At 35.9% G+C, this 12,168-nt stretch overlaps 1 protein-coding gene across 3 annotated transcripts in view; it reads left to right on the plus strand.

Moving 5' to 3' along the window:
• Rttn (rotatin) overlaps nucleotides 1-12,168 on the plus strand; it is a 141,658-nt gene that overhangs the window by 68,093 nt on the left and 61,397 nt on the right. For all 3 annotated transcript variants that reach the window (XM_038330131.1, XM_038330132.1, XM_038330133.1), the window contains exons 27-28: nucleotides 3,241-3,395; nucleotides 6,669-6,888. In XM_038330131.1, coding sequence (XP_038186059.1) covers nucleotides 3,241-3,395; nucleotides 6,669-6,888 — 375 coding nt within the window. The remainder of the gene's footprint in view (nucleotides 1-3,240; nucleotides 3,396-6,668; nucleotides 6,889-12,168) is intronic.

Consider the following 12,168-nt stretch of genomic DNA (forward strand, 5'->3'; position numbering starts at 1 on the left):
AAGGGAACTTACAAATCCAAGGTTCCAGTGAGGAGCGCAGGAAAACAAAGAGCAGGCGGGCCTCAGGCCTGCAAGAGTTTATAAGTAAATATTAGCCTAAGGGGGACACGCCTTACAAACAAGGTGATTGGCTGGGCTTCCCCTTCATGTGCATGTGAGTGAAATTTTTGGGATGGCTTATATAAACTATCATCATCAGCAAATAGTGAGAGTTTGATTTCTTCTTTTCTGATTTGTATCTCCTTGATTTCCTTTTGTTGTCTTATTGTTCTAGCAAGAACCTCAAGTACTATATTGAATAGGTATGGACAGAGTGGACAACCTTGTCTTGTTTCTAATTTCAGTGAGACTGCTTTGAGTTTTTCTCCATTTAGTTTGATGTTGACTGTTGACTTGTTCTTAATTGCCTTTATTATGTTTAGGTATGTTCCTTGTATTCCTACTCTCTCCAAGACCTTTAAATGAGTACTTTTCTTATAGCTCCTCCCAGAACTTTGTCAGTAGGGATGAAGCTTTTAGTTGAACTAACTAGCTCTGTTTCTTTATGTTTTATCACATAAACATTTGGTGTTTTAAGCAACACTGTGTTGCTTTTAAGTTTTTGAGTGTAAAGAGACATAGCAAAATGTTAAAAGTCAGTGTTCTATTGCTGTGAAGAGATATCATTACCATGGCAACTCTTATGAAAGAAAACATTCAATTGGGGCTGGCTTACAGTTTTAGAGATTTTGTCCATTATTAGTATGCAGGGATCATGGTGGGATTCAGGCAGACATCATGGTGCTGAGAGTTTCACATTTAATTCACATGGAGCAGTACAAGAGAGTGATGACTGGCTTGAGCTTCTGACACCTCAAAGGCCACTTTAGTGACACACTTCCTCTGAGAAGGTCACGCCTCCTCCATGAGGCCACACCTCCTAATCCCTCTCAAGTCGTTTCACTCCCAATGACTAAGTTATCAAATGCATGTATCTGTAATTTCTGTTTAATTTTTACTTGTACATCAGAATAAACGTTTCCTGTTTGTACAGACAATTTAGAATCTTAGTATGAATAGGTTCTTCACTTTCTCAGTATTTATGGAAGTCACTTGACATATTAAGTGTGAGTCACCCTTTGGGGCTATGATACTATAGAAAATATATTTATTTATTAACATAACTTAATTGTATGCCTTGATTCTTTTATTCATGTGAGAAAAATTGATTTGTCATGTTTGTTTTAGGTAATTTTAATTGTTTCATGGGTATTTTTTGCACAAGATAAAATAAAAAGCTTGAAAAAAGCATTGCTTAAATATAAAGCTTAGTAATATAAGTTAGAAGAAGGCAAATCTCCAGGTCTTTCCCAAAGTTTCCACTGATATTATTTTTAAACGTAACTATCTGAATGACATATTGTCAACATACTTTGTAATATAAATGATTTGAAGATTTTTTCTCTTTATTTCTTTTTATTCTATGTAATACAGGCATTTTTAAGTTGAGTTCTTTTAATGAATTTAGTAAGAGCAGTAGCTACATTTAGATTTTATCCATTTGTATGTTTTTATATGCACTAGTTATGTGACACAATGCTGAAAATGGAGTAATAACTAAATTTGGAGTGTGATGCCCCTTGCTCTGCATTCAAAAGATATACCTAGCCGGGCGGTGGTGGCGCACGCCTTTAATCCCAGCACTCGGGAGGCAGAGGCAGGCGGATCTCTGTGAGTTCGAGGCCAGCCTGGTCTACAAGAGCTAGTTCCAGGACAGGCTCTAAAAAAGCTACAGAGAAACCCTGTCTCGAAAAACAAAACAAAACAAAACAAAAAAAAACAAAAAAAGAGATATACCTTCTTTTTCTATCGATTGCCTATTTGTATGATAGATGTGAAAACAAATCTTCTAATTTCTCAGAAAGTTAAATGGAATCTTGTCTTTTCCCTCTTTGGCATGGTCTTTTTAACACCACAGTGATTAATGTATGTCCAGCCATGCTGCTGTCTAGCATTGTATAATGTTTTCTGATCTCAGTATTGTTAGAAATAGTCCTCTTAATATCTTCAGCTATAGGTTTTTAGCTGATAAACAGGACAAGTTTTGCAAAGTGGAAATTTGATTCATTTCTTAACCTATCATATCGCCAAATACTATAGCACTAATAATTCTCAACATCTCAACAGGGACCTATATTGTGGGACTTTTCAGGTCCTACATAGTCATATTGATAAATACCCCCCCCACACACACTCCACCCCTGTATAATATGGAAAATTTAAACTTATTACAATGATTTGTCTTAGTAACTTCTTGGCTTACTTTTTATTTTTTTAAATTTTGTCTAATTAAAGCATGGTCTGTTAATACTGGTCAGGATGATGGGCATGGGCCAGGTACATACCCAGGGTTCCCCAAGCATGGCACTGAATTAGACTAGTCAGGTGCTCATAAAAGTCAAACCCACAAAGCGACATACTTCCAGCTTTTGTCCAAACAGGGGCAAGCACACACCCTGACAAACTTCCTGCCTGTATATCTCCCACCTATGTGTGATCAAACACATCCTGTGCAGTTGGGGCAACAAACCTTATTTACCAAAATGAAAACACGTGGCTTGTTATCTTACATAAACCAAGGAAGTTATCTGTCCCTGGTCAAGAGGGCCTCACAAGTTAGCATTAGCCTTCACAGTGTGCCTTTTTTTTTTTTTTTTAAAAAAAAAAACAAAACAAAACAGTTTTTATATGAGACATAATCAGAGGTGGGCACACTCTTTGTTTGCCATTAAGGAAAACTAAATCAGTGAGTATCCATACACAGAGTTGTCAGTCATGGGTGAGGAACAGTCAGCCATCAAAACAATTTGTAAGGAAAGATGGTGACCAGTAAGTAAGGCCAATGTTTGAATCGTGGGTTTTTCGCTTAGTATCAGTTTTGTGTAAAACACATTATAATTCGATTTCTGTTTCTAGTCACAGAGATAAGGAGGATGGTGTGGAGCTAAGTGCTCTTCCCTTCCAGATTTCATTGGCTTGATTTTGTTCTCATTTGTTCCCCTCAATTCTTTGTAATGGATTTACTTTCTTGTTGACATAGTGCATTAAGAACATGTTGAATTTAGAATGTCTTTATGAATGCAGTTAAACCTAGGTCTGCCAGTTTTACTAGTTGGATATTAAGACACCAACAAAAAACTAATAAGAAGCAACACATATTGATCAGAGAATAAGCATATTTTAAAATGTTTATGTTTTTAGAATCCAAACCCACTATTAGACCTGCTGGTTCTGACAGAGTCACAAGCACGAGAAGAAACAGATCATGTCCGGACTGCAGTCAGACAGCAGCTGCAGAAAGAATTGATTGCTCTTCTCAATTCCTTGTTGCTGGTTTTCATGACAGTCACGGACAGGTACCATTTGTGTTGTTTGCTGTTTGGTTTCATTTATATAAAACACACTTTTCTTCTATTTTGAAGATTTCTTAGTTCTTTTGTTCTTGACTCTGTGTTCTTTAAATTAAGAGGTATTCATCAGATAGGCTTAATCTGTTTGTGTTTCCGGTAGAGCCTGGTTGTAATTTCTTGATCTTCTTTAATATACTAGACATGTATGCATATGTGTTAGAGGAAAAATAAAATTATTTTCCTCTGTTCTCACACCATGGTCAACATAGAGGACTTTTGACTCTTAGAAGTTGCTTTTTTCCTTACCAGGGAACAAATAGTTCTTTAGCAGTGAATAACACTTGGTTTTGTCTAATTCAGTTTAATATGACACGGTCTACCTGGAAATTCCGTAAGTCTCATAGGTTTAAGGCTTAGTCCTAAGAATGTCCTTTTCACTCTCATCTTCTGATGCTCTTTGTCAGGTCCAAGTGGTTTTGCCTATATTCTGGGAGACCAGTTGTTATGTAGAATATTGTCAATCTCTTTTGGTTTAGTTAACATGAGTGACTCATAGAATTTGTGGATACACTTACCTACATTTGCTGATTTATTAAAAGATTTATGACAAAGCATATGGAGGGAAGGATATACAGGGAGTACTGAAGAGTGCGGTATATAATTTACATGCCTTCTTTATGTGCTTCACCCTTCAGGAACAATCCCATGTTCAGCTATTCACAAGCTCTCTTAACCTAGTCCTTTGGGTTTTTCTGTAGACTTGATATGTATGATTGTTAATGATTAGGTAGGAAACCCATCACAGCAAATGTGTTATAATATTCTTAGCCTTTCTGTGAAGTCTTCCTCCCTGCATAGTATGAGGCTGAAAGCTTTAGAAAGAGACCTCAAATGATCTGCTACCAGACAAGGGTAGGTCAGAAAATGTCTTCATTGATTTTGATACATGGCCTCACTGTGTTGTCTAAGCTGGTCTGCAACTCCCGGGGCTCAGGCAATCCTCTTCCTCAGCTTACCAAACAGCAGTGATTTTTTTTTCTTCCTATATGTCTCCATGACAAAAGAGAATGGGAAGATTAATATTTCTGTCACTTGCCAATGACTCAGGTGTATTTCTAGCTACCTCTTATATCTTAAATTAATCCATTTCTATTATTTCATATTTTACCATGAGGCTCGTGGTTTGTTACCTTTTGCTTCATGGGCAGGTACATGGCGACTCTCTGACTTTTGCCTACTCTCTCTCTCTCTCTCTCTCTCTCTCTCTCTCTCTCTCTCTATATATATATATATATATATATATATATATATATATATATATATATATTCCATTGAATGACCAAAACCCACCCACCCCACCTCTTGGGAATGTGGGCGTTGTATTCTTAAATTTACTACCTGCTATCTGGGTATGACAGTATCTTTAGGGGATCCTGAAAGGAAACATTTGGGTTATTTGTCAAGCCCTGGAAGAGGGAGCTGTATCTTTTTTTTTTTTTTTTTTTTTTTTTTTTTTGTCTAGTCTGTGTGTAATGGGAAAGTGCAGGACTTGTCTCAAGTCCTGGCTAAAGTAGTCTGTTAGGCTGGAGCATCTCAGCTAGCCACCTTAAAATTATTCTGAGCAGTTTGTAGTCCAAAGCCAGTTTTAAGTTGTGCTATCAGCTGAATGGCATCATTATGAACAGGTGGAATTGTTGTGGGGCCCCATCTTCCTGTAGATTTCAGAGATTACTGTAGGAAAATTTATTGTTCTCTGTGGAAAACATAAAAATTATTCATATCAAAACAAAAAGTTTGAATTTTGATAGACATATATTTAAAGTAAAGCACCATAAATATGAAAATCGGTATGGGGAGAAGTAGAATTTTGAAAACAGAGTTTTGATAACCTTAGTCCCTAGAATTTTATTTTCCTTCTGTCCTATACCAGGTGGCTCTCCTGATGTGAGACAGAAATTCTTGAGTTTTTCTTTTAACAGCATGATTGGATTTAGAAAAGAAGATAGCCACAGCCCAACTTTAAGGTCAGCTTTGATTTTTAAGTGAGTCAGGACTACCATTATAATGAGAAGTAAGGAGATATGTATGTTTAGGTAGTGAGATTTTACCCTGCAGAGAATGTTGGTATCATAGGTCAGATTTTCCCCCCCTTTGGCTTGGTGATTCTTTCTGGGTAGCTATCTTTTCTCTTTAGGCATCTAGATGTCCATGGTCTCTTTAGTTTTTTTTTTCTCATTTTTTTATTAAAAATTGCCATCTCCTCCCCTCCTCCTCCCCCTTCCCTCCCCTCCCTTTCACCCATACCCCCACTCCCTCCCTCTCCAAGCTTTTGGAAGATGGGTATTTTCCAGCAAAGATAAGAACAGAACTCTGCCCAACCCTTATGAGATTTTCTTACAGCTTGTAGGATTGTCACCTCTTTGTATGAGCTGCCATTTTTCTTTATCCAGAAGTTTCACCTTTTCGAGCCAAATCTTGATTAATTTTGATGGTATCCTTAACTTTTCTTCTGTGGAAACAAGAGAAAAACCTCTTTCCTAGCATAGCACATCTCCTGGTTTCCATTCTGAGGTTAATTCATCCTTGAAGTATACCAGCTGTGTTAATTCAGAACATTTTTCTATTGTCCAATATCTCTCTCCAGCTGTTGTTCCTTTCTCATTAGCCTTGAGGAAATTCAAGATTAATAAAGCATTGTGCCATCTATTTCTGGCGGTATTTATCATCCCTTTCTGTTTATTTAACATATCCTTTAGAGTAATATTGAAAAAATTTCAGGCTTCATTTACTAATTTGTTATATAAGGTTTTAAATCTAGGATTATATTTCTAAATGCATGCCTTGGCACTTAATTTTATGAATTTGTTCTTTAGTAGAAAATGTTCTATTTATGACAGTTTTGCTTATATGTTTAGATTTTTTGGGAAAAAGGTGAATTTTAATTAAATGAAAATACTTTTATGACAGTGATTTAAGTGTAATATTAATATATGCAAGTTAAATTCATGAAATGTGTATTTTTTAATTTTGGCTTTTTAAGGTGGCAGTGCTAATATCTACTTACATATTATTTTCAGCATACTTGTTACTTTATTTCTCCTGCATTATCTTTGTTGATACTTTTTCTATGAGTCCTTTGAAAAATCTTATTTTCACAAGGAATATTTTCTACCGTCTTGTCTAATTCATACATTTCTAATGTAGTGCACCATCAGAAACCTCAGCAGCCAAGACAGCACCCTGCCCCTTACTGTGGTTTTCCTCATTTTCTATGACTAGGAAATGCTTGGAACTTTTTTACGTCTTCCAAACCCAGCTGTCTCTGAAGCTGCTCCAGTGCCTCCGAGTCACAGATGCTCCTCATTTCTATGGCTTGCCTGCCTTGGAGCGGACCTTAGGAGGGATGGCTCACCTCACTGCTGTCCCTGGCTGGAGTGCACACTCTCTTCTCTCAAAGCCACTTGAGATTTGTGGGAAGTACTTGTCTGGCCTCCTGGAGGTAAGTTAGAATGATAACTCTAGCACCCAGATACTGTTTATTAATCATTTTTCTTATATCCATGTCAGGAACAAATATAGTTTATATTGTTATATTTAAGATAGATTATAGTACAGTAAACGTGTAACAAATTTGAGCTTATTTATGCATATTTTTATTTTGAAGAAAAACTAAGAATTATCCTAAGTCTCTTTATGGAAGCAATTTGTTTTTTTCACTTATTTCATTTAGCTTGCTAAGGTTTTGTTCTGACTTTATCTGGGTGTTGGGGCAGGATTGGGTGGGGATCACGCATGCCACAGCACAGGTGTGACCATCGGATTCTTTCCTGGTACCATGTGAGTCGTAAGATTGAACTTGGCTCACCAAGCTTGGTAGCAATCACCTTTAACTTCTAAACCATCTAACCAGTCCTGCTTAAAATGTGTAAATTGTGAAACATAATACATAACTGGAAAATACACAAAATTAAACAACTATCCCAGTGAGTTAATACATAATTAAAACCCACTTGATTGCCCTCAAGTCTCCCAATATAACCTAGCTGACAATTCTGACAACATCAAACATGTTCATTTTGGAAACCTTTCCCAAAGGCTTTTGATTCTTGGTACTCTTTTTCTCTTCTTCATTCTTTTTTTTTTTTCTCATGGTTTATTTTTTTTTTATATTTAAAAATTTCCATCTCCTTCCCTCCTCCTCCCCCCTCCCTCCCTTCCTTCTCCCCCTTCCCTCCCCTCCTTCTCCCCCTTCCCTCCCCTCCCCTCCACCCATACCTCCCCTCCCTCCCTCTCAAGGCCAAGGAGCCATCAGGGTTCCCCACTCTATGCTAAGACCAAGGTCCTCCCAACTCCCCCCAGGTCCAGGAAGGTGATCGACCAAGCTGAGAAGGCTCCCACAGAGCCCGTCCATGAAGAACAATCAGAGCCCAGAGCCATTGTCCTTTGCTTCTCAGTCAGCCCCCGCTGTTGGCCACACTCAGAGAGACGGGTTTGGTCGCATGATCCATCAGTCCCATTCCAACTGGAGTTGGTGATCTCCCATTAGTTCTGTCCCACTGTTTCCATGAGTGAACGCACCCCTCTCGTTCCTGACTTTCTCCCTCATGTTCTCGCTCCTTCTGCTCCTCATCGGGACCTTGGGAGCTCACTTCATTCTTAATAGTTTCACTGTGTAACTCATGTCTGTGTACAAAATATTTTCTAAACTTTTTAATGTGCAAATGGAACCATTTGTTTGGATTGGTTTCTTTCAACAGTATCCTTAGGACATTTATTCATTTGGTTGCTTGTAGGTGGGGTTTGAAATTTTTTATCATAATCTACATACTATAACAATGAATTACATTTAGTGTTTTGATGTTTGTGTTGCTGTGAACTTTATTGCCTTGTGGTGAGAATGAGGATTATATATATATAAATTTTTTTCTCATTTATATTGATTTATGAAAATTTAATTTTTATTTATTCACTCTCTGTACTCATCTACCTTGTTTCCAGTTTCTAATCAAATGCTTTTAATTCTTCACTTATTGATAGATTTTGTTTATGAAATTATTCATGCCTAGGATGTTCTATTTCGGAAGATTATGTTGACTTTTTAGTAGATCTATAATTATGTAATTAGAATATTTTTATGTTTGTATTAGCATATTTTTTCAGAATTAAAATTTTTTATCTAAATTTTCACAATCTATTATTCATTTCTTAATTATCTGCTGCATCTATAGTTCCTGCTATCCAGATATAAATTATACTTTCTCCATTTTTTTTCTTTTTTTAAGATTGATTTATTTATTATGTATACAGTGTTCTGCTTACATTATGCCTGCAGGTCAGAAGAGAACACTAGTTCTCATTATAGATGTTGTGAGCTACCATGTGGTTGCTGGCAACAGAACTCAGGACCTCTGGAAGAGCAGCAAGTGCTCTTAACCTCTGAGCCATCTCTCCAGCCCTCTCCAGTTTTTTTTTTTTTTTTAACATTATCTCACCAGTGGTAATGTTTGTTAGTGTTATAAAGGAAGGAACCATCATCTTCTCTGATCTTCTCTGTGGTACTGGCAGTCTTGCATGTGTGCACATGCCCAGCTGACGGAAGTCTTAGCAGAATTTTCTGAGATTATTCTGGAATTAGGAAGTCTAAGAGTCTTCATGGAACTGTCAGGAGTGGATTCTCTTGCACTTTCACTATTAGAAGTTGGCTATGCACTTCTAAGATTAATGTGTTTTTTTAATACCTAGATATATTGTCTTTTATTTTTATGCTTTCAATCTTTTTATTGTTTATGATTTTATACAATGTATTTTGATTCTATTTGCTCAGTCCCCAAACTTCCTCCCACTCCTTCTCTACCCATCCAACTTTTTGCCCTCAGTTTTTTTAAACCGGTGTGTTAAAAACCCATATCTATGTTAAGAATTTTGATAATCTTATATTTTGAGTGTTATTTCTGTTCTCTTTTTTTTAACATTCTGAATTTTCTGTTAGATTTGGCTGTTCACTCAGAAAACTTTTCAGTGCCTATCTTTTGTGGATAGCAATCACTGCATAGAGTTTAAGGTTTAACTTGCTTCCTTCCGTCCTTTAATAAGCCTTCTTTTCCTCATAGCTATGTGACAAATATGATTTGCTGGTCTATGACCATTTACCTATAGAAGCTTACATATACCACTATTATTTAACATATAATTTTTGTTTTACATGTTTCCACTCCTCAGTGGCTATTTAAATGCTTAGCACAGTGATTGTTATCTACAGTTTGTTTTTCCCTACAACTATCTTCTATTTTTAAAGAAAGACTTGAAAGTGCTAAAAAAATTTCAGTAGTATAAAATTCAGTACAAATTTTACTGTAGCCTCCTTAATAAAATACAGTGCTTCTTAAATACACATACCAAAAGGATATAGTAGAATCTTTCTCTGTAATTATTCCACGCTATAAGGTGTTTACTATCAGAAATATATGATAATTTTATACAAGTGTATTAGCTAAAGAATTTTTTATAATAATTTTTTTAATATAGCTTCACTCATGGATTTAAAATATAATTTAATCTAAAAGTACCTAAATTACAGTTTTAATTATAATGTGATTTATACTAAAAAGCCTGTGTAATTTTTATGGCACATATCTGCTTTTATTTATTTTTTAAAATAATATTTAGCATGTTTGCATGCAAGTGTGTAGGAGCCCAGAGAGGGTGACAGAACCTCTGAAACTGGAGTTATTGGAGCTGCCTGATGTGGGTGCTAGAAGTTGGCCACTGAGATATCTCTTCAGCACTACCCTGCCTTTCTTTAAGACAAATTATTTATTTATATATCTACAGATCAGGGATAGGAGAGGAATTACAGTGTGAAGAGCGGCTAAATGTTCTGTTTATATTTGAAACAGTTGGATGTACTTTTGTTTTTAAGATAATGTAAGAAGGATTGCTGATCATACCTGTCCTTCAATTCTAGAAGTCAAAATTAGCTATTCATGATATTGGAGAATAAAGTGTTTAATTCTAAGTAACACATCCAGTCAGAAGACAATAGCTTCCTTCTCAGTTAGTTATCTTGATATAATATGTATTAGCTAAATTTATTAACCAAGGAATAGATAAAAATATCCCCATTTTCTAATGTTTCATAGTTATGAAAATTTTGATTAATAAGTGCTGGTTTGGAATAAAAAGATGCTTGCTTTATGCTTCATTGAAAATAAGGAGAAAAATGTGTATGTCTTTATATTTACTGATAAGAACTTAATGTCAAGAAGTCACTTTTATTAGAAATTATAGCTGAGTTACATTTATTTTAGGACTTTTTGCTTAGTTACTTAGGTGAATGAGTCTCTTCATTGTACACTGTCTAAACATATGATTAAGGGAACGTGAAACTATATGAGTAGATAACAACAATCATTGTTGGTCCCACTGATCTGATTAATGGTTCCTCTGTTACTGAAGCCGATTCCTTCTTGAAAGAGCCATCCTCCCATTGTCAAGTCTTATTGTTTCTGTAGAGTAGATCTGATGTTTGCCTTTTGCAAATTTCTAATATTTGCTTATTTCTGATGTATATTTTACATGTGATTTCCTTTGCTGCATGAGTTGAAGAAACAAATTTAACAAACTAACAAACAAACAAACAACAAATATGAAAGAACCCCAGGAGGTGAGGTGGATAGGTCTGTGTAGAGTTTTCCTTGAATAGAGCAGCGAGGCCTTAGCTAGGACTTGTAGTTGTATTGGCTCCAAAATTTACAGCAGAATTTTCCATCAAATGTATGTGGCCTAAACACAACATCATTTAAAAAATATTAAGTATGGAATATTTAGAAATACTTTTGTCTTACTGAATTTTTAAACTTTAAGTCAGTAACCTAGAGTTATTTTTTGCAGTCACTTGATAGTGAGTTACCAAGTTCTGTAGGAGGAGGGGGCCTGCTTGTTGTCCCGGCCACCCAGAAACAAAATAATCACACAGAAACCATATTATTTAAATCACTGGTTGGCCCATTAGCTCTAACTTCTTACTGGCTAACTCTTACATCTTAATTTAACCCATTTCTACTAAGCTATGCATCACATGAGGTCATGCCCTACCAGCAAAGTTTCAGCGTGTCTGTCTCCAGCAGTGGGGGCTGCATGGCATCTCTCTCTGACTCTTTCCTTCTCCCAGCATTCAGTTCTGTCTTGCCCACCTATTTAAGTTCTGTCCTATCAACAGGCCAAGGCAGTTTCTTTATTCATTAATGGCAATCGCAGCACACAGAGGGGACTCCCACATCGGGTTCTGTTTGGGGAACAATACATGATCCATACAGAAATTCTCTGAAACAATTGACACATATTTGAGAGAGTGTTCTAAGTCAAACATCAGGACTTTCCTGATTCAGTTGCTAAGTTAAGAGTGTGTCTTCACAAGAGAAATACTACTGTATTGTTCCTGTTGGAGAAGTGTCAGAGCTTTCTGCTGTGTGGAAAAGAAACAAAATGAGGACCAGTGTTTGAAGTAATAAGTAGAATCTCAAGTGAGCAATAGAAATCTAAGATCACTCAGAAATAAAGAAACTTTCTATTTGTATTTAGTAAAGTTTAGCATAACCTTGGTAGTCAGAGAGTTCTGTAGAACTAGTAATATTGCATATACTCTTTAACTACATATTTAAGAAATTTTGATTAAAAATGCTACAGCACTTAGTAATACTGTATTCATATTGTAAATTTAAAAAATGTTTGGTAAGATACTAACTAAATATTCTTCAAACAAATCCCAAAGTTGAAAACA

The sequence above is a fragment of the Arvicola amphibius genome, chromosome 5, assembly GCF_903992535.2.
Source record: "Arvicola amphibius chromosome 5, mArvAmp1.2, whole genome shotgun sequence".
In the NCBI taxonomy this organism is placed as follows: Eukaryota; Metazoa; Chordata; class Mammalia; order Rodentia; family Cricetidae; genus Arvicola; species Arvicola amphibius.